The sequence below is a fragment of the Oenanthe melanoleuca genome, chromosome 3 (genome assembly GCF_029582105.1).
Source record: "Oenanthe melanoleuca isolate GR-GAL-2019-014 chromosome 3, OMel1.0, whole genome shotgun sequence".
In the NCBI taxonomy this organism is placed as follows: domain Eukaryota; kingdom Metazoa; phylum Chordata; class Aves; order Passeriformes; family Muscicapidae; genus Oenanthe; species Oenanthe melanoleuca.
In genome coordinates this window covers 19,606,047-19,631,429 of record NC_079336.1, presented here as the reverse complement: position 1 = coordinate 19,631,429, position 25,383 = coordinate 19,606,047, and the positions used below count along the sequence as shown (strand labels likewise).

Here is a 25,383-nt window from a genome sequence, read left to right as displayed (position 1 = left end):
CAACACAGAACGGGGTTTATAGGGAACGGATGACAAATCCTATAACTGTTATAAAAAATACAAAAGGTGAAGAGAAGAATCTCATCCTGCATGGGTGAGACAAGCATGTAACACCAAAATCTATCCTTGCCTAATCCACTAGATAGAAACTTATGTCTGCTTAACAAAGTGAACTATTTAAGGTCACCCCATTTGCTCAGATGAACAGACTTTTTGGCACTAGATTTAGTTAAAATCTTTGGTGTTTTGTTTGCATGTATCAGTGACAGTTTATATTTCTAAACATATTAAATCTCCTTTAGTGCACAGTATTGTCTTCAATAACATTAACTTTTTAAAATAAGGAACTTACATTATTAGTCTTTATATATTTTATTGAGATGAAACCTAGTTCAATTAGCAAGTCATGCCACATCATTCTTTCTAAAATCTTATTCACCAATGCTGGACTTGATATGTCACTTAATATTAATTTTGCTTACTCTGGATATTTTATTACTATTGCTGTGCCATAGAGAGATCATAAAGCTGATTTTTTTTTTCTTCCCAATTCTGTACCTCTCATTAGACAAACCTGCAAAAAAATCCAGCTTTAAAGGGAACGGCTACGACAGCAGCACTATCTCAGTTTTTTGAAAAGAGCTGCTGTTCCACTAAGCAAGATGCTGACAGAAACAAGTGCACACTGTAGCCCATCAAACATCCCTCTCTGTTTCCCTGGCAACACTCAGAGGCCGACACAAAGTGACTGCATCAAGCAGAAGGAAACTTGGAAGAGAGGAATCATTTCTGCACTTTAGCATCATGTCACTACTATATCTGACAGTAAACAAACCCCACAGAGATCAAGAACACAATCAAGTGGAAACAGAGTACAAATGTATCCCTGGAAGTCTAAATGAGAAAGGGGAACAGCCATGGTTTAGTAGTGCTGAGCTTTGCTTTCTGTTACAAACTATAAACCTGTGAAAGAAAAAAAAAATGACACTAAAATGCAGCCATAAGCATACTAACCTGATTTTTGACTTCACTCTTTTCTTCAATGCTCATGACTGCATGGATATATAGTATAAATGGGTCTGGCTCATTTCCTCTTTCAGCCTTTAGACACATGGCTCAAACTGATGTTTCTTTGTTTAAGTAACTGTCTCTGCTGTCTATGTCTCCTAAACAATCTGATCAGAACAGAACACTGCTGACAGGCATTGGCTTCCCACCCAAAAAATAGCAGGATGCTTAGCCCTCTCCCTTTGGTTCTACAGTCTCTCTCTAGTCTGGTCTTCTTAATTAAAAGCACTGTGAAAACCTTCTCACTCACCCTTTTCATTCTTGGGGACCCAAGAACAGGCAACTGGGGGTGGTTGTTGCTGCCGCAGCACCAAACCAGCATTTGCCTCAGCACAAACCACAATTCACAACCCATCAGCTGTTTGCAATAAGTGCTGCAAACTCATAACATGTGCCAGAAGTCTGAGAAACTGAAACTCTGGCCAGTATATTTGACTTCTATTCCTATATTCCCACTTAAAAGGCGGGGAATACACATATTCACTGTGATTTTATGTACACATGGATGAATTGCAAGGGAAGGTTGTCTTCTGATTCTTCTAGAGTGGTAATACTGAATATTTTGGTAAGAAGTCACAAATTTGCCCTTTGACTATACTATATATGTTTTTGGAAAGTGTATTTATAATATTTCATATCACAAAATCATTAGGTTGGAAGGGACCATCAAGACCACTAAGTGTCTGGTAAAATTAAAAGGGTTATTGTGGCGCTAGTGAAAAACACCTGAAAGACAACACAGTCATTGGTCCCAGCCAGAACAAGTTCATGAAGTTGAAATACTGTTTAAGAAATTTAATTTCCTTTTAGGACAAAGTAACCCAGGTAGCTGATCAGGGGAAGCCAGTTGATGTGAACTGTGGTTTTCAGTAAAGCTATTGATTGGAGGTTTCTCACAGGCCTTGAAATGTCCAGCACACAACTGGATAAACACATCCTGTGAGGGGTGAAAAACTGGCTCACAGGTCAGGCACCAAGGGTTATTTATAGTGAATGGGGTGGTAACATCAGTCTGGTGACCTGTCACTAGTGGGGTTTCCCGGGGCTTCATTTTAGGCTCAGTTTTCTTCAATGTCTTCATAAACAACTCCAAGGAATAATAAGTGACTTTACCAATGACACTAAATTGGGAGGAGCTGTCATCTCCCTCGAAGGCAGAGAGACCCTGCACAGAAACCTTGACAAATTACAGGGCTGGGCAATCACCAGCCATAGGAAGTTTAACAAGAGATTAACATGCTGGATTCTGCATGTGGGACAGGGCATCCCTGGATGAACAAACAGATTGAGCACCAATACTGGAGAGCAGTCACACAGAAAGAAATCTGGAGATCCTTGTCAATGGCAAGTTGAATTTGGGTCAGCATTACCCTGGAGCCCGGAGGGCCAACCATGTCCTGAGAGTCATCAGGTACAGCATCTCAACTGGCCAGGTGAGGGAGCTGAATTTCTTACCAATACAAGTAATCAAAACCAAGAATATACATATTTCTGTTCACACTGAAAATATTCCCCTATTCCTATATTAATTCAACTTTCCCACACTATGAATATGTCTACACTTCTGCACATGGACTAACTGGGATGAAGAGAACAGCAACAGCCTATCAGAAACAATGCATGGATTTGCCAGGGGGAAAACTCTATCTCGCATCTTTCTGCCAATGGTTCTACAAAGAAAATTAACATATCACACTTCTGGCACACGTAATTAAATAACTGCTTCAAAAAAATTGTCAGTCTGGGATGCCAGAGAGCCCATACAGACTTTCAAGCAAGACTAACTCTAATACATGAAACAGGAGTTTGACTAATTTGCTGAGAGAAATGCGTTTTTTCCTGAAGACTGAGATTGTGAAATGTTTACCGGTTATTATTGCAGAAAGCAAAGACAAGTTGTAATTGCACTCTACTAAGAAAAAATATTAGAATCCTACAAATAAAGGACCCTGCCAAACAGCTCAGGCTTCAATCCTTCTTCATGTTTATAACTAAGAGAATTTAGTCTGCTGTTGGTGCTAGGGGAGAACAACAGGAACAAAGCAATAGCACATCAAGGACAGGGCAGTATGGCAGGATACACTCGAGTAAAAATTTCCTGCTTTGTCCCACACCCTCAGGCCACACAGTTCTTCCTACCAAAAAAAACCCCCTAAACATGTTCTGTAGAATTCAGAGACAAAAGACTGCTGTACAAAGATCAATGGGGTAGAAAACTGCCCACTGATTTTGCCAAGTGAAAACCAAGTTCACACAGCCCTTGCTTTTCATCTTTAAACAGTACTAAAGCATGCCTTTGATTTATACATACTCATAAATCCTTCCACCTTTCAGTTGCATATTACAGGCTGTACAAGATTAACTCAAATTCAGCTATTAATTCAGCACCCAAAGGAAAGTTTGCATCTTTAAACTATATTGCTTTTTTCTTGCCACAACATAGAAAACTGGAAGCACCAATTGCATTTGGTCAATAAACAGCAAGGTACAATTGTGACAGCTACCTCTTCAAAGAAAAGATTTTGGTGGAGGAAAAAGTGCCATGATAAGGGAAATGTAACCAGCAACGATTAATCCTCACAAGTACACCACCTGAATTCATCAAGAATCCTTGCTAATCACAGCAGCAATGTCAGAATACAAACCTTACAGGAGCTAAGTACTCAACCTGGCATGTGGCAGACAGAAACAAACTTTTGTCTTCCAGAAAAGCAAGAGGTAATCCTTCTACTACTTAATGATTTTACACAGAATCATCATTATTCTATATCTTTTCAGTACCCACAAACTGGATATGTAAGCTAAAAATCTGGTCTGAGAAATGGTTTTCTGTCACAGGATTTTGCCTGCAGCAGCCCAAACTGTTCTTGATCACTAGATTTTATTAAAACCACATACTAAGAGGCCACTGGGATTTCATTTTATACTATGAAAACAGGAGACATAATTTTATGATGACAAAGATATGAAGTTTCAAGCAGAGTAGATAGTATTTCTCTGTTAGCTTTTTGCAACTTGTAGTAAACACCCAGTAGTCTCACCAATGATGTGATACTACCATATATTAAAGATCATGTCATCATCAATTACAAAATGTAGCAACTTGGTGGTGCAAACAAGAAGCAACACTGAAGCAGTATACAATCTACAAACAAGAAGCAACACTGAAGCAGTATACAATCTACACTCTGATGCTGTAGCATTTCTGCCTCCTTAGAGCACAACTGTGGGATAATTCATGAAGTCAAGGGTGCAATATTAAATAAATGTAGTGTGAAATAATGCCTAGAGCTAGCACTGATTTATAGCACAGATGAATTATAATCCATGAATAGGAATCAAATTACAATCTAGACATATTAAATGCATTTAATATTGCAATATTTAGGCAAAAAATAGGATATAGAAATAACTCCTTATGTATGAAAGTGTAGCTAACAAGTAAAGCCTTAAAATTCATATTCTTCTTATAGGCAGTTGGTAGACTTGTAGGGGGGATTAATTATCATAGAAGAATTTGTAAACCTCAGAGCTCAAGGTCATTTTTGGGACAGATGCTAGGAGGAAATTACCTATTAACATATAGCTTCAAAAACATTTATTAAGGCACTTTTTTCTGAAGCACTAGTTAGAAGGGCAAGATACCCGGGCTTGAGAGAAGAGAGTAAATTCTCAAGTAAATAACCACTTGTGCCCAGACTCTTAATCACAGCAACAGGGAGGCTTGGTAATCTTTATTGAGACAAACTTCTTTGCTCTAACTATGGGGTAAAGAACAAAGGCAGAACCAGAAACCACAAGACCACTTGGCACACTACACCAAACCCACATTTTTGCACGTCTGCACACTCTCATGCTTTAGAACTCCTTACTCATTCACGCATAAAATCCTAAACTACAACAAATACAATAATTCATGTTGCAAGGCAGGAGCCTGGCTGTCACTTTATGCATTCTCAGTTTCCAGCGAAAGAGGCTCTACTACTCTTCATGCTACAAAACTTTTCCTTTGTTTTCAGTAGCCCATTGAATTTCAAATATGGATTTTAACAAAGCAGTCTGTAAAAGTCAGTAACTCCTGTCACTTACTTGGCTTAGAGTTAATGATGACATTTTCAGCAGAGAGCTGGGGTGGGAACCTGCAGTTGTCTCCTTGGCCCTCACTGCTGCCATACTCGATGACATCCACTTGTCCCAGGGGTACGCTCCACTTCAACAAATACCTCTGGCCAGTTGTCACGGTGCCACTGCTTTCATAGGAAGAGCTGCAAGATGCACAAACTATCACTGTGACAAGCAGCTGTGCTTCATGGAATACTATTTATTATTTTAGCTTCTAAAATCTGTTGTTTATCAGCTGGAGTATAGTGCACAACTTCAAAGAAATACATGGATCAGGCTGTCTTTTGTGACTGACCTTTCCTGGCATGTAAAGAACAGCCACACAGGTGCAGCTAATCTTGTCCACAAACACCATAGAACTGCCAACAACAGTCCTTTTATTTCTATAGCAAAACATAAATGACCAGCTTTTAAGATCAATGTGCATTCTGAAATCCTAATACAAGTACTGGAGATTATACGTTGGCTCCAGGTTTTCCTTTTTTTTTGAAACACTTGTTTTGGGGCCCTAACTGCTATGTTTAAGGAAGCACAGATTATGGGAGTGAATGACTTCAAATACTACTGGCAACAGGAAGGACAACATAACCTCTGAAGGGCTGATAAGCCAACACTTCTGCCAAGCTCCACAACCCAGTTCTGTACAGCAGACCTCTGAAACTGCTGCAGCTTCCAAGAGTAATCCTGCCTGAGCTGCTGTTTAAGAAGTGCATATCACAACAGGCATTTCAGAGGGAATGAGCACACTGAGGAAGCTCATTAGGAATAGAAATGACATTAATACTAATTTTACTTTGTTTCCTTCATTCCCTTATTTCCATTCAAGAACATGTAAGAAACATTTATTATAAAGGACAAAAGAGATGTTAAAGTGAAAAAAAGGTTTACTTCATAGAAAGCATGACTGAAATCCAGAAGTCAAATGCTTGAGAGAAATCAGCAAAATGCATTTATTGAGAATAACTAAATGCTGAATTCAGCTACTCAGCTACACAGACTTTTGTTTCAATGAGGAAGCAAGTATCAACAAATAATACAACTGCCACAACTTAAGTCAATATTTATAAATTCTTGATCTAGCTGACATGGAAGAAAAAAATCTAGGCAGGACACAGTTGTTCAGTCACTAGGGATAGCATCCACCCCATCCAACTGCTCTTACTTCAGAATTAAGCCACCAGCTCCTGCAGATCATCTAGTCTGTGTGCAAAGACCTGAGGGTCTGTAAAAATATCTATCTTCTGCAAACCAGGAACACTCAAACGCTCCCAGGTGCATAGGTTCCACTAGTTACAGAGAAATTTTCTATGGCTTGCAAAAGATACATACTTTTACAGAGGACATGACCCTCAGAGGTTCAGAGACTTGGCATGATCATGAACTTTTAACATGTAAAATAAAAACAGACTGCGCTTTGCTGCTTCAAGTACAAATACAGAAAATCCAAAACTTTGCTGATATGAAAGAAGACAAAATATGAATAGTTAAAAACAGTATCCAAGTGTTACTAAGAAAGTAAAGAATTTTTAAAGGCAATCATCACAGAATAATTGACATGAGCTTGTTCATTTTCTGAAGTGTACTTATTACATGGGACAGCACTTCTCACTCACTAATATGAGATGAAGCAATCACACACTTAGAAATATATATACAGGATTCATACTTCAGTAGTGAATTAAAATATCAACTCATATTATGTTTAAGAAAACCTGTTCTTGGAAGATTTTAATGATTTTCTTTGTCAGAATGTATCATCACATAAAACAATTTATGATACAAGCAACATATAAGTGTGACACAGTCTTGGCATACACAGACACTTAGTAACAGTAATAATTACAGCCAACAAAAGCACAGAAGGAACTATGAGAAAATGCTTTTTTCAAAGCATTTCACCTTTAATCCTTCAATGTTTTGCCTTAGAGATAAAAACCCTTCCCCATCTGGAACTTTGTTAGTGAGTTCCAGGTTTGTTCTGGCAACCTGCATTAACTTTATGGGTTTTGTTTTATTTATTTGTTTGTTGGAGGTTGTTTGCTTGTTTTGCAGAGGGTGGGACTGAATTTACAAATTCTGTCAAGTTACAAATCTGTGTGTGTTACAGTCTGAATTTAAGGAAGAAGAGAAAAAAGTCTTACTGTGGCAACCTGCATTCCACTAAGCACTAATACACAGCAGTAATTAGACACTACAGAGCATTTCTATCTGTAATTTACAACTGATATAATTTTCTTAAAATTTACTCTAGAACTTCCAAGTATCAGCCAGCAATTTGGAGGACTATAATAAAGCTAGTTATCCATTTATTATGACTACTCCTAGAAAACACAAAAGCAATTCTATAAGTGTCATTTTTTCACACCTGAAGCTCAAATGATTATCTAAAAAAAGAAAAGTCTTACCGAATATTTACAGTTGCACACATCAGCACATCATTTAACATGAAAAGTCGCCGTTCTTTGGTTTTGATAATTTCTCCTTTGTCATTATAAACTGTCTCAACCATGTCATCAGTCCGTATGAGGTATCTGTTCCCGCTGCTGAGTAGCTGGAGTTTGAAAACAATCAGCATTGTATATTACACACTGTTCATCCAACATCCAGCACATAAAAAACAAAAACGATGGGTTATCACTTGCCATCCCACCAGAAGTGATTGCAGGTGGATTTGTCAAGGCAATTAGTTATCTTTATTAATCTACTTTTGATTTAGAAAAACAGTAACATCTGCTGTCATCCATGTGGACTTAAAGGGCTTTGCATCTCAATGCAGACCATGGCTGCTTTGGGAATCTTCCACACTGACAAAGGTTTCTTGGAGAAAAACGTTATTTCTTCAATAATTTCTGTGATTTCCTTCCTCAGTCCCTTCTTTCATAGTCACTGAAGACCTGCACATGATTCCAGCTGCCCAGAATGGGAGGCCAGAGTGTGAGAAGGAAGTGTGCTCAGCCTGCAATGTCCCCGTGGGCTCACACAGCTGAGGAGTGCAGCTGGCAGACTGTGGAGAAGATGACATGTCCCAGAGAATCTTGGCATGTAAATTGTTCCTGACATTTGCCTTCAAGGGCTGAGGATCAGCCACTGTGTGCAAGTGTGAACTTATCCCTTAGATGTTAAACACTCCTCCATAGTGTCCAACAGGATAAAATGGTCCATAATGCAGTAATTTTCCAATGAACCACCTCCTTCACCCTAGCTGGTGTTGTTCCAAAACTGTACATGCAAATATACAGGCCCAGGGGGACCAACCCTGTCCTGGGGGGGCATAGGCCCAGCACTGCCACCCAGGCAAGGAAGGGGATTGTCCTGCTCTGCTCTGAGCTGACCTCACCTGAATATTGTGTGCAGTTCTGGGTGCCACAATGTAAGATAGATACTAAGCTATTAGAGAGTGTCCAAAGGAGGGCCTCAAGGATGGTGAAGGGCCTTGAGGGGAAGATGTAAGAGGAGTGATTGAGGTCACTTGGTCTGCTCAGCCTGGAGGAGACTGAGAGGAGACCTCACTGCAGCCCACAAGCTTCCTTGTGAGAAGAGGATTCTCCACCCAGAGGGTGGTCAGGCACTAGAACAGGCTCCCCAGGGCAGTGGTCAAAGCTGACATGATTTTGACAAGCCTGACTTAGTTCAAGAAGCATTTGGACAATACTGTCAGGCACTTGGTGTGACTCTCAGGGCTGGTCTTGTGCAGAGACAAGAGTTGGACTCTATGACCCATGTTGGTCCCTTCCAACTCAGCTGACTGTGATATTAACACACAAGGCCTGCAGGACCCTGTGAGATTTGGAGTGACTACCCATGTATATATCAGTGAATCCTCCACTGCATAACACAAAAAATCTTACAGTCAATATCAACTGACAAAATGTAACTTGGGCCACCTCTTCAAAAGCACATTCTGTGCCTTGGAACTATTTCCAGATGATTAATAGCTGCTTCAAGAAGCAGGATTATGACTACTAGAAAAGAAAGTAAAATGTCTGAATCCATCTTCTAAAGCACTTAGAATTGAAATACAGTTCCAGTATGACAATAAATTCAGTATTCCATTCCTGGTAAATAGCTTAAAACAAGTGTTTTCTGGTTGACTACTGCTTTCCCAAAAGATGTGCCTATGTATCACCAAAAACCATGCCATTCCTTCAGCATATCCCTACTACTTTATCTCAGAAGAAGTCCACAGGAAAATAACCTGTAACTTCACAAAAGCAGTAATTGAAGCATTTATGCCCCACTTCATGGGAAAGAAGGAATTATTTACAATACAAACAAAACGAGCATACCTGTATAGTACAGATAGCTACTAATAAACTCAGATTTAAAAATTGTTCCTTCCTTCTTACTGAATGTCTTCTAAATGTCTGTTCTTTTCAGACATTTCTATTGTATGATGCAAATATATGAATGAAACAGACTGAGATTTTCCTTAAAACAAGGAAGACATTGGACCCATTCAATAGCATATCTGCTTCAGAGTTGGAAACACTGCTTTATAAGGACATGGTCCCTTTCTTTACACGAGTAATTCCTCATTTCCAGGATAAATTAAAAGTTGAATTTTTCCATGCAGAAAATGTGCATGAGATTTTACTATATATGATTATTTCCTACACTTCCACAGAACACCAACACTGCTGAGGCTAGCTCAGTGTGTTGCCCATTCCAGCACACAGTAGTGAGCCTGTTCAGTCCCAGAGGTAGGTCACATCTCACACTACCACTAGAATGACCCCATGTAGTTGAGCTCTACAGAAAAAAACAACATAGCTGTCTCTTTGGTCTCTGCTGTAGAGATTGCTCAAGGCCCAGAAACTGACTCTTCCATTTCCATTATACTTTCCTTACCTTGTTCAGGTAACGTTCGTTCATTGCTTTTGCTATTTGTTTTATTTCACAGCGCTGATCTGCATCCCTTTTCCTTTCATTTAACTTCTCTGCCAGTGTCTCAAGTTCTGTAAGAGCCATCTGTAGAGGTAATCTGTCAGGATGTCCTTTATTAGTGTTCTTCAACATATCCTGAGGGGTAATTATAAAACAAGACCAAAAATACAGATTTATTTCCAAAGTCAGGTTCCAAAGATTACAGGATGTACAGCTACAATTACATTCTTTACTTAAGTACTACTAAAGAATAAGGCCAATAAACACTTAATTAATATGCAGACAGCACTATCTTAGTAACTCTTTAAAAATTATACTCAATGGGATCACATATATTCTTATTTAAAGAAAATTACATAGAAGAGACATAATACTAAACAATCTAGCAATCAGTATTATACTATAATATGTATATGTCAATAAAAATTATTTAAAATGAAACCTTTCTAATATTTACTATCATAATAATATTGTATTATCTTTATTACTATTATTATTCCTCATTAAAACATGGACAGCATACTCCTCCTAAAGTAGGAGACATTACTTCATTAAGGTCACAACAGCTCCTCCAAGTCCTTCTCTTTTGAGTTTGAATTATACTTTGTTTCCATTCCCAGAGCACTTAAAAAATCCCTATATATTCACTCTGTCTTCCCGCCCTCTTCCTTCCTTCATCATTCCTGCTATTCAAAAACTCTCACCGTAGCTTGTGACCCACATGCTGCCCCCAGGACTGCCTCTGCTGCTTTGCCCACAGTAACTGCAGCCCAAAGCCTGTCCTCCTCTGTGGTGAACACAGCTAACACGTGGTGCTTACTGAGGTACATCTGCTGTGCTCTGGAAGGAGGTACAACACAGCAAACCTGTCTGAAGCAGGTCTATACTGGGAAACTGTGCTCTTTCTGCAGATGGACTCCTGTTGAGATGAGACCCAGGCACTCCCTGCCAAATCCACAGTTTCCATGGGTAGAGAAACAAGATGGATCAGAAGGAAGATGCACCAATACTCTAGCAGGTCCTGTGAGCCACATAGTCAGTACTGTTGTTCTGCATCTCACATATATTCTGAACTATTCAAGGCATTAATTCAATCCTCTTGATTTTTTTCTTCAATGGAAAGTAATGCCACTAAGTTCCTAGTCATGTTTTGAAGTGTTACTAGCTAACAAACAGATATAACCAAGTAGCATATTTGAACTACACTTTTACTAGAAAACAATTTATAAGGTATACTTTACTAAGCAAGTAATCAATAGTAAATCTAGCTTACTAAGGCTTTCCTGCAGTGCCCTTACTGCCTGTCCCTGCAATCAGACTATGAGATCAGCACGTTTAATGTACTGAAATTTTCTATTTATTCCCCCATGATCTAGTGGTCACTTCCACTGCAGCATGATCCTCTAGCAGAAGACAGCTACCAAGAGTAAACTATGCAAGAGGAACCTCCTTTTGGTAAACATTCTTTACCTGCAATAGTAGAATGAACTGTGGAAAACGTTGGATAGGTTTCATCATTAAACCATACAGTGTAATGCGATCAGGGCTTGACTCCTGACACTGCTGCAATGCAAGAAAGCCACATTTACTACCATGAGAACATTTCCACCAGTTACAGAACAAAAGGAAAACATTTCCTAAAAATTCATCTATACTCCTTACATTAATTATAATAGGAAGACTGGAAAGATTCCATTTACTATCAAGACTTAATTTAAAAATATTAAAACTTTTAGAAAAACCCATCACTATTAAAACAATGGCCTGCCACTGAACTGAAGTATCCTCCTTAAATAAATACAGCTGGGCTAAAGCCACACCAGTAATGCAGCATCTATAAATCTAAAAACCAACCTATGTTTTTTTCAGAGGAAATCTAAGAAAAACATCATTATCTCAAGGCTGTGCAAACAGTGATTTTGATCTTCTTCATTAGCAGAAATGAAGGAAAAAACGTTGATTTATATTTAGAAAGAAAATTGTTAGAATCCATTACTTCGGTTACCAGGACTGGCAGATAAAACCAGACAAATTTCTTCCTGCAAAAAGCCAGAAATGGCTAGAAATAGGAAGATTACAGGAAATATTCAATATTAAAAATAAAGCAAATCTAAACAATATTAAGCACCACTAAACTGATGTTGTGCTTAAATTGTTATTTATTGCTACAACCATCAGCTTCACAACAATTTATTTCCATAGTTATCTATATAAACATCTATTTTTTTCCAAACAGCAGTAGTGAAATTTTGATCTTCACTGCTTGTGGAGAAAAAAAAAAAAAAGAAAGCTAAAGAAGTGTCATCTGTCATCAGAGTTTAGCTGTGTATCTGCAAGCAGAACCAGTGTGACCCTGACAAGCAGTGATGAGAGGTGTGGATTATGTCTCTATTGGGAAAACATGCTTTTAACAGTAGAACATGTTTAACATGTGACTACACGCTCACTAGAGAGTCTGATCTTCATGGTGCTAAAGGCTTCCAGAGTATCATCCTGCACAGAGGTGTCCACACTCCAAAGAGTTATTAGCTAATTTAAGATCTGAAGAGAAACCCCAGCCACTCTCCTCTAGAAGAGCTGCACTAAGCACACAGTTTTACTGTTTTGTGGACCACTGTAACTGTCCTGACAGGCTGACCAGCTCTAAGAGGCACAACTCAATCCAGGATGCTGGGGGAATGAGACAAGCTGAGCTTCCAGACTCTCAGCAATGCCACAGACAACCGAAAAGCCTTGCAATGCATTCTGTGTAGACTCTATAAAATGTCAACCCTAGGGATTCACAGAACTTCTACTGTGTGTGCCAGGGTCTCCATACACTTCATGACAAGCATCATATGAAACAGGGCAGTATGCATTCTGCAAAAATATCACCAATTTCAACCCCAAGCCAGAAACACAATCTTCAAAATCCAAGGAAATTGTCGTGGAATGGAAATCCAATTGCACTACTTCTCACAAAACAATAAAAAATATTAGAATTAAAATAAATTTCAAATTAAAAAGTGGCTTCATACAATGAACTACTATTTGAAGCTCACCTGATATAGAAGAAACCTAATGTTTAGCCAAATAAAGTAATGCAAACACCAGTAAACTCATTTGAATAACAATAAAATTACTGTCCACTTCAAAATATATCCCAGATCTAACAGCACGTTACTATGCCAAAAATACAATACTGGAAGGGTCTTTTTGTGCCAAACTCATAAAACAGACCTTAAGTCCATAAAAACAGTGAGACAATATACAGTATTAGCAGCCAAATTTCCTCCCAAATTATAACTCATACTTTCTTATTTATCACATATGCACAAAGATTGAATGAACTAACCTTTAAGAAGTCTAAAAAGGCAGGTTTGGTGGCACAAGATTTCTTCAGAATTCCAACTGCTGTGCTGAAGTTGTTTACATATTCACTGTATGCATCCAATACCATAGATTTAGAAAACTGAAAAAAAAAAAAAGGGGGCAAATCCTAACTATAAATACAAAAGACCTCTGCCAGCACAGCTATACAGACCTCTGGCTGTTAGAGACTTGCTCAGAACTAAGGGCTTTGCTTGGCCTAGTGCTGGACATGCAGCAATACTGATAATACCTAAAAATAATCATTCTGCAGAAGACAGGCCAGAAACAGAATGATATAACAGCTGTGAACTACAAGAAATGTATTTACAGAAATTGCTTTATCTTGGCTAGAACACTGGGGCAGAACCTGAGGACTATGGGAATCAAAGGGCATCCACCGAGATTCAAAGTGACAGCTGAGATCCCCTGATAATCTCACTACCTGTCTTCCAGATTAAGTGAATCAGCAAAGTCCCAGGGCCTTCACACCCTGACTTCAGCTACTATGGACTAATCAAAAAAAGCAGATAGATTGTGTGGCCTGCCAACAGTCATGGGAATGGTAAGATCACCACCCATTGCCTCATGTTAATTTTATCCCTCTCTTTTGCAGAGCTGGTCTCATTAAGACTATCTAACTTGCTTCAGTCACAATAAGGCTGGTTTGCTTTAAGCAACAAATCTTTAGTAACTATTTCATTTTGGCTGAAGTGTGATCAGATCCCAGCTCTCTTACAGCAGGCATGAAAAGGTGGTGATTTCCAGAACCTGGGTGGCAATTAAAACAAAGCATTCAAGCCAGGAGACAGGTAGTCAGCCTCTTTGAACCACACTTTCATGGTGAACAATGTTTTTCTATCAACCAAGGCCACTTCTTGTTTTCTCTAATTTAAAGCATTAGCAATTCTGTCCTGCACTGAATTTAGTGTATTCCATTAATGATGGGATACAGTTTTACAAATAGTTTTTATCAGTGCTCCACCTCAATCCAAATTCAGGAATTCAGGACATTACCTACTGTGGTTTCCTTCTACTTGCACACTACTAGGTATGACTACCTATTTTTTACAAGATGCCGAGCCTCAGTCTCACCTTCATTTCAGTGGGTTTGTGAATCTTTAATTTCCCATAAAAATAAACTGTTTACTTAAATGTCTGAAAGATTAATCAAAGCCTGAAAACTTTTCTCACAATCCTTTCACATCTACCAACCGAGCTGAAGACATGTGTTGGTGTCAGTTTCCTTATCCAGATAGTACATGCATGCTCTGACAGTTGCCACAGGCATTGGAGAACATGGAAATAAAGCAGCGAAGTTAGAAAGATATGGAGATGGAAAAACAAGACTAAAATAAAAGCAGATTATCTGTTCTGACACATTTGCTTACTGAAGCAACAAAGACATCACCAATCATTTCCACAGAGTCCCACTCAGATACACGACTCGCCAGCGCAATCTGAAACATTGAATGGCACTGAAGAATTTCCTTAATTCGATAAAAGACCATTTTAAGTTTTCTTTCACTCAGTAATTTTGGTTCCATATCTGAAAGGGGCTTCTCATATTGCTGTGGGGAAAAAAGAAAGCAAATTGATTTAAACAAACAAAAAAATGGACTTTTACAAGCAGAAAAATTTATGCAACAGTATACACACACAAAATCACTAAACATTTGGCATGAAGCATCTGGAGTAAAATTTGTGTTAGTCATATGACATATTCTTTAATGATCTTTAATGATTATTTTTTAAATATTCAGGATTTAAAAATGCAAAATATATTAAGGTACCTCCAGGATTCTTTTGAGAGCGTCCACGTAATTCTTTTCACTATCAACTACAGAGCCCAAAATATACCTTCTCACAACCTGTTGAAACAATAAAGTTTTGTCCAAAGCTGTAATCAGGTAACACATTAATTACAGTTGGAAATTATGATGATAAAATTCTCACATTAATAAGCAAAAGAAATACAAACAAATTTTAATACTGGAACTGAAATAAAATAATACCATACCTCTTCAAAATTAATTAAATTTACTATCACTCTAAAACTACATAAAGAACACAATAACTATTGTATTGATAGCTGTAATTTTTTTCTCACTGCTGTAATTCCAAGCTTTACTTTTGAAACATGTGTTTTGACTTCAGCATTTAACAATGCTCTCAGGCACCTGGTGCAATTTTTAGACCTGTCCTGTGCAGGGCCAGAAGTTGGACTTCAATGATCCTAGTGATCTTCCAAATCAGGATATTCTATAATCCTATGCACCTTAAATGTACATATGTAGGCATTAATGGAAACAACCATAGGTATAAGATGACGTTGACTACTTCCATGATTTGCTACAACAAAATAGGTAACAAGTTTTCAAAAATCAGTCCTTTATTTTTTTAATTTTTAATAGGTTTTATAAATTTTTATATATTTACTAGGAGCAACATGAAGGTAAACAAGCAAACACTATTTGCCTTTTAAAGTTAAGGCCATATAAACTGTATCATTGAGAAAGCATCCAAGTTAGCATTCTCTTTTGGTCATTACCATGCATAAGTGAAAACCTCCATGTTATCTATATTTACATGCATTGACAGAGTTGTAAGAGCTTCAAGAAAAGCTACCATATTTCATGTTAAACTACTATTTATTACACCTCCTCCTCCACCTTCTGCTTCTGTGATTCAGCTGAAATGCACTTTGTATGTACATGTAGGTAGCAGGATAAGAAGGACTAAACCAGTCTGGTTTAGAATTTAGGCTTCTTGCCATCAATTAGATTTCTTGTTGGTTATAAGGATTTGTTTTCACCCAAATCCATTTCCTAATCCAGCTCACCCCAGTTTTCAAAAGGCGGGACTATGAGGGAAAAGACAGCACAGGGGTAGGATCAAACCACTTTCCACAACTACAAGAGAAGGAAAAATTGCTCATTTTCCTATATTAAACTAAATGACCATGAAACTCAAATCTCAGGCTTGCTTCTTTCTGCTCTAGAATCCCACAGCCTCCTGCCTCCTTCACCATCACTGCCTTTAAATTCTCCACACTTGTACTTTGCATTATTAAATGCAGGTTATATGAGATTTTTTTTTCAGGTACTGGCATTTCAAAAGAGGACCTCAAAATTATCTGAGGCTTTGCTTAAGATATAAACAGTGAAATTAGTTGTGTCTAATCTGTGTTTAGAATGGATTTAGCAGTGTCTTATTTGGTATAGTGGATCAGTGGCTCTGGTAATCCTACTTTTAGTCACAGTTCGTTCTTCTGAAAAGAATAAACATCTGTAGAAATAAAAATTTCAGGCTCTATAATTCACAAAGAGAATACTTAATAGTGGCTTCAGGTTATTGCAATAGATATAAGCCCCAGCCCCTGCACTTGCAGGCACCAGGATTTAAAGAGAAGCCATCATGCCACCTGCTGTTTGAAGCCAGCATGTCCACAGAGCAGCTCTGCTGTGACAGGGCAGCTGGGCTGGAAGGGGGTCCTGGCTGGGGCACCCAGGGCTGTGACTCCTTCCCACAGCAGGCTATGCTGGCCCTCCCTGGACTGCTCCAGTGTTTCTGTGCACCCCAGCCCACCAGAGCCTGCTGATCAGGAGCCAACCTCCCCCACTCAGTGGCTGCACCTCTCCAGTTTGGCATCACCTCCAGATGTGCACTGCAGCTGGCATCCAGATTATTCATACAGGCTTTAGATGCCAGAGGCCATGCCTGCTCCTGAGGGACAGCACTAAGGCAGACCACTCACTGCACTTTGCACCATGGACTCACTGAGTGTGGCATCCTCACCTGTTTTCCACCCATCTTTTAGTCCACCCATACAGACTGTATCTCACCTAAAGGAGTGCAGGAATACTTCAGGAGACAGCTGAAAGCCCTGTTAGGGCAGAGGTAAGTGACCCACTTTGCTCCCCTCAGCCCATAAAGTTACCACAACCACCTGTCCCCTCAGTCACCTCAAAGGGGCTCAAGCTGGTCATGCACAAATGGACTCTGGTCCATCTGTGCTGATTTTTCCCCACTCACCCTCCTGTCCTACTGAACACAGACACAGCTCCAAAGAGCATGTGCTCCATCACTTTTGTTGGGATTGAGGTGAGGCCAGACTCAATTCTCCTTCTTGTGGGTAAGAGTGTGACACTTTTTCCCAGTCTTCTGATCACTGTGATCTTAGATGACTGAGAAAGGCCTTACCCACAGCACCCTGATACCCATCCCATCTGGTCCCACAGACACCTGTATGTCCAAATGGCCTCAGGTGTACCTGCTGCAGACTTTCACTCCAGCAGACCAGCTCTGGGCTCATGGGCTGAGTCCTGAGGACAAGCCTCACCTTTATCACTAGGTCTGTGCCCCACCAATCAGCATATCATGCTTTTCTCAGCTTCCTTTTGTTGCCAAAGTAGCTATCAGAAACTATTCACTGCTGTCTTTCACACCTCACTAGCTCCACCAGAGCTTTGGCTTTCCTAAAGGCAGTCCTGCCCACTTGACAGCTCCTCCTGGGCAGATGAGCAGTATTTGTGATGACTTACAAAAATATTACCAGTTTGTTCCAAACTACACTCTGGATTTTTTTTGCAAAAGAGGGTAAACTTATTTGTACAAAACTACCCAGTGAAACTCAAATTCCTATTTGGAAAGAAGGAAAAAACATTCAGACTGATGCTGAAATCTCACATTATAATAAAATCTTACAGAAATGGAACACAGTTTGTTAGTTGCTTTGTTACAAGATTAGCACTTCACTGTGTTAAACACAAGAGAAAACTAAACCTCACCCAAGTAAAAGGCTAAACAAAAAAAGAAACCCCAAAATTATATAGCCCTCTTCTTAATTGCCCCTTAGTTTGTTTTTTTTTTTTGCCCATTTTCTTAAAGTACTGATCAACTAACTCATGACTTGACACCACAAGTAGCTAAAAACACTCATACAGTTATTAGTGGTCATAACAATACAGTAACATGAACCCAAGGGATTTATTTTCAGCCAAAATTTCTTAACCAATGCTGATTTCAGTATTTTTTGAAGTGATTTCCACAGTGACTATACAGTTTGAGGTGGAGAACAGCAAAATGAATTCTTCTTAGACTTGACTTTACTGGGGATTTTTTTTTTTTAACCAAAAAAACCTTTGGATTCAAAGAGCATACAGAATATTCTCTACATTGACAATAGAAATCCCAGAGCACCTGGAACAATAAAAATGCTGTAACTCTCTTCTTTTTTTCATTCAAAACCATCACATTAGTTTAAGTGTTCAGGTAGTGAAACAATATAGTTCTTATAGATAATTTTATAATGCAATCCAGCATTTTGCACCTCTGGGTGTATTCAGGACTAATGCACTATATGTACACACATCAGTTTTCAAAAAATTACTTATTCAGTTCTGAATTTCATGTCCACTTGAGTAAAATGCCAATATGTTTGAAGACCAAAGGCATGTAAGAGCCATTGGTGCAGAGTAGAAGGGGAGAAAAAAAGAGGCAGACCATATTTCCCAAAGCTTACTACCTGCTGCTGTGATAATCCTTCAGGCATAGGAGTCATAATTGCCTCTGTATGCATACAGTCCACATCAATAAATAAATTTAACTCCTCTTCTTCCAGACAAGATGATCTATGATCTACAAATAAATAAGCAAAATGTCAGCTTCTATATGTAGATTGAAAGAAGAAAAAAAGCAAAATAAAACCAAAAAAGCAAAGACCCTATCATCTGAGCACAGAAATTATAAATTTACACTTACCAAACAAAAGGAATTTCCCAGCACTTTTGTATCATCTGTGAAATCACATAAATGCTACCACCAATAAGCACTCTCTAATATCCCACAGCTGGAGACAGCCTAAGCATCTTTTGCTTGACCTCTACTCCCTACTCTCAGCCAGGAGAATGGGACTGTCTAGAGGGCAGGACATGACAACTTGGGTTAAAGCACTGCAGTTCTAGGGGCAGCAGTTTTAAAATAAATGATCCCTGGGAAGAAACTGAAAACCCCCAAATTATGATCCAGCTAGAGAAATTCCATACACTTTTCCATAGCTGAACTAAAATAGCAAATTAAGCAAAGTGTTTGATTTCATGAGAAGGGATGAGGGATTCTGCATTGCTCTGTGGCTAAAAATTTTACTGCAAAAGCACCACCAAAATGCACTGATAGGTGGCAGTACACAGCCAGCCAAACAAGCAGACATGAGGAAAGGAAGCATAAAGAACAGTATGAGAAACTGCCTTAGAACAAAAAGAGAAATAAGGGAAGCAGATCTGATAGCTGAGAGAAACTTGTGAGTTTTGTAAATAAAATTTCCATGTCTTAACAGCACACTCTCCTGACATTTAAGTTATCTGATGGAGAGAGCTGGACAGAGTTAGTAACTGTGCTGGTTTTGGCTGGGGTAGAATTAATTTTCTTCACAGTGGCTCGTACAGAGCTACATTTTGGATTTGTGCATTTGAGCACATGGTTGATAACAAAGATGTTTTTGTTATTGCTGAGCAGGGTTTACACAGAGCCAAGGCCTTTTCTGCATTTCACACTGTCAGGCTGGTAAGGGTGCATGGAAGGTCGGGAGGAGACACAGCCAGGACAGGTCACCCACATTGACTAAAAGGATATTCCACATCACATGACATCCTGCTTAGTATATAAAGTGGGAGGAAGAGGAGTAAGGGGAGGGGATGTTTGGAGTGATGACATTTGTGTCCCAAGTCACCACTGCATGTAATGGGGCCCTGCTCTCCTGGAGATGGATAGGCACCTTCACTGCCTTTGGGAATCAGTGAACTAGTTCCTTGTCTTTCTTTGCTTATGTGTGGCTTTTATGTTCACTACTAAACTGTCTTTATCTCAACACACAAGTTCTCACTCTTACCCTTCTAATTCTCTCCCCAGTCCTGGTGGTAGGGGAGTGAGCAAGTGGCTGTGAGGGGCTTGGCTGCTGGCTGGGGTTACACCATGACAACAATTAAACATCACTTCCATACCCCCATCTACCAGTACCTAAATCACATTTCTTGGTGGGATTTTCTGTAATTGTTTTTAAGTTGATCCTTCTCTGTGGTCCTCAGGTTTCTCAGGTCACTCAGGTTCTTGCCCCAAACAGAAAAAACTGATTAAGATGCACTGACCATACTGTCATGTGAACTGAATATTAACACTATATGTTTTTTGATATATATCTGATTTGTTTCATCTAGCTCTCAGCTTCCACTACAAAAATTTGCTAGGCCAATCATCTTCCTTCTCAGAAATTACTAGAGAATGTAACAAAGAGAAACACTGTAAATAGCATATACCTTGAGAAATGAAAGATTTTGTCCGAATGAAGGAACGACCCTTCTTCACAGCTGCTTTTGTCTTTTCAAGTCCATCTTTGGTGCCTTCTCTAGCAGCTCTCATAAGCTTTTGCATCTGTAAGATAAAAAATACAGTCTACATGTTCAGTGAATAATAGAAAACATTTGATCCTGCACACCTTTAGGTTATCAATATCATCCAAAGTCAAATGAATATATAGCAAGTAGAGAGAACCATGAAAGCTCAGAGCAAGCTCCTGTATTTCAAAACAAAATTACAACTAGAGACAAGGACTTATTTCATGGCAATATTGTATGCAAGTCTAAAAGAGCAGAAATGCTTTCTGAAGAACCCTTCTGTATTCAAACAGAAACTTTAAATAGTCTCAGATGTTACCTTACAAAACAAATACCTACTACTCACAGGTCACTAACAGCCAGAGGTCTTGTCCATCTTTTCAGTGTCCCAAAAACTCTCCCAAAGTATTTCTGACCTAAAGATAATCCCCTAGACTCAGTTATATATTAACTATATTCTTAAACGAACACTGTTATGAAGGAAAAAGTTACAACTAATAACTTAATTCATTAAAGATATACATTGATTTAATTAAGAATTCCATAATCTTACAGTATACTACTACAGCCAAATGAAATTTCATTAAAAAAAAAACAAAAACACCAAAGAAATTTTGCTTTGCTGGAAAATGCTTATTAAAATACCCCACTTTGTACTACTTCTTTCCCAAAATGTCACCACAACAAAAAATCCCCATTACTGTCAGAACACAAACAAAGCTGTCTTGCTGCAATCAGACAATTTCTGGGTTTGAGACTGAAGCTTTTAGCAAAAGCTCAGTCTTTTCATACTGGCTCTATTCAGGATGCAGAGCAGGGAGATTCCCAATTTCATCTTGTGTGGCTGCAGAGCTAGGGCCAGGCTAGCCCTATGGAGCCAAGGTCTCAGAGAGGCACTAGGGTTGTACACCTGGCTCACACTCTGGGATAAGGGCACCAGTCAGCAGGGAAAGACAATGCCCTATCTCATTTTCTGAGACTGTTAACATTAAAAGTAAGCATGAGAAAAGGTTCTTGACCAAGCATTTTTAAGAGTATAGCAATATTATAGTCCTTAAGACCGCACAATAAAAATTCATCACACTCATAATTCATTTCACATAAATTGTCTACTTTTTCAAGCTATTAATAAAAGACAACATTGTCTGTGCTGGAAAAGCAATTATTTAAATGTAGCTAATTACAAAAATCAACTACACTACCTTCAGCTCATGTTTTTGCTTTAGTTGCTGAATCTCTACTGCTCCCACAGTGTTTGACATCAAATCTTTCATCTTTTTTTCATAATGCTCCTTTAAACGCGTTAGGTCATGAGAAAGCTACAGTGTATAAAAAGACACAATCTTTTCATAAAGCCATAGTGAAAACTTCATGCTAAAGCACTCACATAAATCATGCACATTGCTCCAGCTATCTACTGACACAAAGACAACTAAGGGAAAACTATCACTAAGGGAAGCTCCAGTCTGAGGAAGTGACCATCGCTCCTGGGCACTGCTGAACTCTGCCAGGTGCTTTTCTGTAAAGACAGGGGCAAAGCCACTTCAACTAAGGGAACTATATTATAATATATATTAATTGCATTGTGCCTATCACTTAAAACAATAAAAACAATGGAAACAATACATCAGCTTTAACCATAAGTATTATTCACTGGACACAAACCCTAGTCTGTATTTCAGACTATCCTTCAAGACAGTGAATCAGAAGAAAACTCAAAAGACTGAAGAACGTGTGGAGATTGCTGACACCTGAGAATATGGAAATTGATAGGGCAGTGAATCAGGTAAGGAGACACTAACAGGATTCATGTTCTTGTAGTTTCCACATGCATTATAACCTCATTATATGAACTTTGGTGTAACCATCTCATACATGAATATATTCATTTGCAAGGCAAGGAAACTATCACAGAGAAGGGAATGCTCTGGAATACTAATTACCATTTGTTAAACATTTTGACAAAAGTAGATAAAAGAGGTTAAAATGCAACCAGGAAAGAAAAAAAAAAAAAAAGAGGAAAATATTTGGTGTGCCCTATAATAGAAATCCAGTAGAAAACCCCTCAGCTTGATATCAACAGAATTATTTGGCAAGAGATCAAAGCCCCAGGAAAGAGAAGGCCTACTGAGTTGAAGACAAAGCAACAGGCTCAGCACGTAGCTCCACTAGGCTGGGTCAGGATGCAATTACCTCTAACATGATGATTCTGGCATTATAATGGTATAATGAAAATAGCATCTGGTTCACAGACAAAAAAATATTTAACAGCACAAAAACCTTCCCTTCTTAAAATAAATTAGTAAATAAAAAGAATAATAAGAATCATAATGAAAAGGTTTCTTTGAGGGAAGTCACACCAGCACTTAAAACTAAAAATCCCACCTTCAACCATGCCATACTTTTCAACTAACACTAAAATTATAAGTAGGGCAAGTCCCTCACAGGCTCTGAAAGGCTACAGAAGGCAATGTGCAGGGAATAAACTGTAATATCCATCACAGGGCCTGAGGAAAAGTGAGAGCTAGTGCAAGGAATGCATACAGAGAAAATGTACATAAAGAAGAGTAGTGTCAGCCTGTGTTGAAGTGCCAGTGCAGGGAGGGCTGGAGCTGGTTTTTTGGGTTGTTTTTTTGTTGTTGTTTTCTTGGTTGCTTGTTGCAGATTTTTTTTCAGCAGTCCTAAAATTTCTTTCCTCACCATGCCAAAACACTTCCCTAATGTCCTGATTTCTCCATCGCCCAGCAACCCATCCAGGTGCAAGAGACTCTCTGACTTTCCCATCCACCACCTTAAGTGATCCTCACCTCCTCACATCCATCCTCACAAGGCAATCCCCAAAACCTTTTGTTACAGGCCTGAAAAAGCCATCTGCAGGGCAGTACCCAAGGGCACACCCCCCTTCTCTCATCATTCCTGAGTCACTTGCTCTGTGCCCTATCCTGGTATGATCACATTCAACCACTGTCAACAGTTTCCCATGACAGATCAAAGTATACTTTTAAGAGTTCCAAAAAAATTGCTTTAAATCTTGCTTTGTTCACACACATAAACAGATTCTTATGACTATGGCCAAAGCTGAATCTAGGGATAACAAGACAAGGTTAAAAAAAATTTAAAGAGTAAGCCAGCAGCCATGTTAAGGCTTACACACTCCATGCAAAGTAATTTCTTAGTCTCTTTGAAGGTATTCAAAACAAAAAACAGTATTTTCAGTCTTGTTAAAAAACACTCCCAAACAAACAGCTGTAACAGCTTGAGATTGTTCTAGTCAGAACAAAACCAAGACAAAAACAGAGGATGAGCACTCAGCTTACAAAGTGCAGATTTGGGTGGGCTCAAGTCTTGCTCACTCCCTGATTTCCAAAGGACAGGCAGCAAGGATGGAGGTGAGGGGAGAGCAGATAACATGAACTGGAGGGAAACACAGACAGCAAGGCTTTTATTCTCATCAAGTTAAGAAACCTGTAAAATGAAAATAAGGGTCCCATGAAATAACATCCTGTCTGCAACTGTGCACATTCCAGCCACAGGGTGCTGGGGCAGCTCACAACACACAGCTGCCAAGGGGCTCTTGGGGGGCTGTCCCTAGTCAGAACACACTGGGGAGCCTCTCACACAGAGGGTACACAAGGGCAGGAGAAGAGGAGCCACGGTGACAGGAAGGCAAGAGCCCAGGACCTGTCTCCCTGTGCAGTGGGACAGATGCAGTGAGGACAGGCACCTGTGTCACCTGTGTCTTCCTGCCTCCCACAGAACAGATGGAGCTAAATGTACTAGACCTAAAGTGTCACAGATGGATCATTTTAACCATGACACCTCTCTTCTCTCCTAACAGGCAGAATTCTCTTTGATTACAAAAATATTTTACTTTCAGAAGTTTTTTAAGCTCAGTCACTTTCAAACAAGCAAACTGATGCAGATCTCAGACAGAAGGCTAGGGAACAGTGGCAAAGAGTTTTGTGACATTTGAGCACCTAAAGATCCCAAACCTTCAATTCCTGTCAGGCTTGTCCCCGCTTATTCTTCACATTATTTTCCACACTTATTTACCACTTACACTAATCCAGCAACTGCAAAAGAAGAGAAGGTGAGGAAGTTCCCATAAGCAAAAATAATCTATTTTAAAATTTCATTTTTATCCAATTTTTTTGTAAGAAGCTTCTGTTTAAAATTTTCATCTCTTCTTTTCCCTGTTACATTTTTTATGTACTGTCACTTCCACACTGATTCATATCTCCTTTAAAAAGATGCTCTTGGCATTTGAAACTGAATTGAGGAAAAAAAGAAATGCAGGTGAGAAAAGCAAATGTTGGATAACCTTGATGACTGAGCAGTACTGCAGGATACATACATGTCTCTTGTGGTTGCCTCGCAAAAAGGAGCTGGGAATTCCATTTTTACACTCCGAATCACTCTGTTCTTCATAGCTTTCAAACTCACTTGAACTCCACCCATATTCCAGTGAGCTGTTTCCACCATCATCACCATTTTCAACATCATCATAAATCATTTCCTCTGCAAGAATTAAATCAAAATTAAAAAAGCTACACTGAAATGCATGTTTGTT

At 39.0% G+C, this 25,383-nt stretch overlaps 1 protein-coding gene across 2 annotated transcripts in view; it reads right to left on the bottom strand.

Annotated features, from left to right (window-relative positions):
* The window catches only part of ARHGEF10 (Rho guanine nucleotide exchange factor 10), a 106,292-nt gene that overhangs the window by 45,245 nt on the left and 35,664 nt on the right, over positions 1-25,383 (bottom strand). Inside the window, exons 8-18 of one of the 2 annotated variants that reach the window (XM_056487997.1) lie at positions 25,168-25,331; positions 22,016-22,132; positions 20,736-20,850; positions 18,950-19,062; positions 15,216-15,293; positions 14,814-14,993; positions 13,409-13,525; positions 11,545-11,637; positions 10,039-10,209; positions 7,596-7,741; positions 5,158-5,333 (exon numbers count right to left, since the gene is read on the bottom strand). In XM_056487997.1, the coding sequence (XP_056343972.1) occupies positions 5,158-5,333; positions 7,596-7,741; positions 10,039-10,209; positions 11,545-11,637; positions 13,409-13,525; positions 14,814-14,993; positions 15,216-15,293; positions 18,950-19,062; positions 20,736-20,850; positions 22,016-22,132; positions 25,168-25,331 (1,470 nt within the window). The remainder of the gene's footprint in view (positions 1-5,157; positions 5,334-7,595; positions 7,742-10,038; positions 10,210-11,544; positions 11,638-13,408; positions 13,526-14,813; positions 14,994-15,215; positions 15,294-18,949; positions 19,063-20,735; positions 20,851-22,015; positions 22,133-25,167; positions 25,332-25,383) is intronic. The other variant, XM_056487998.1, reaches the window with a different exon arrangement.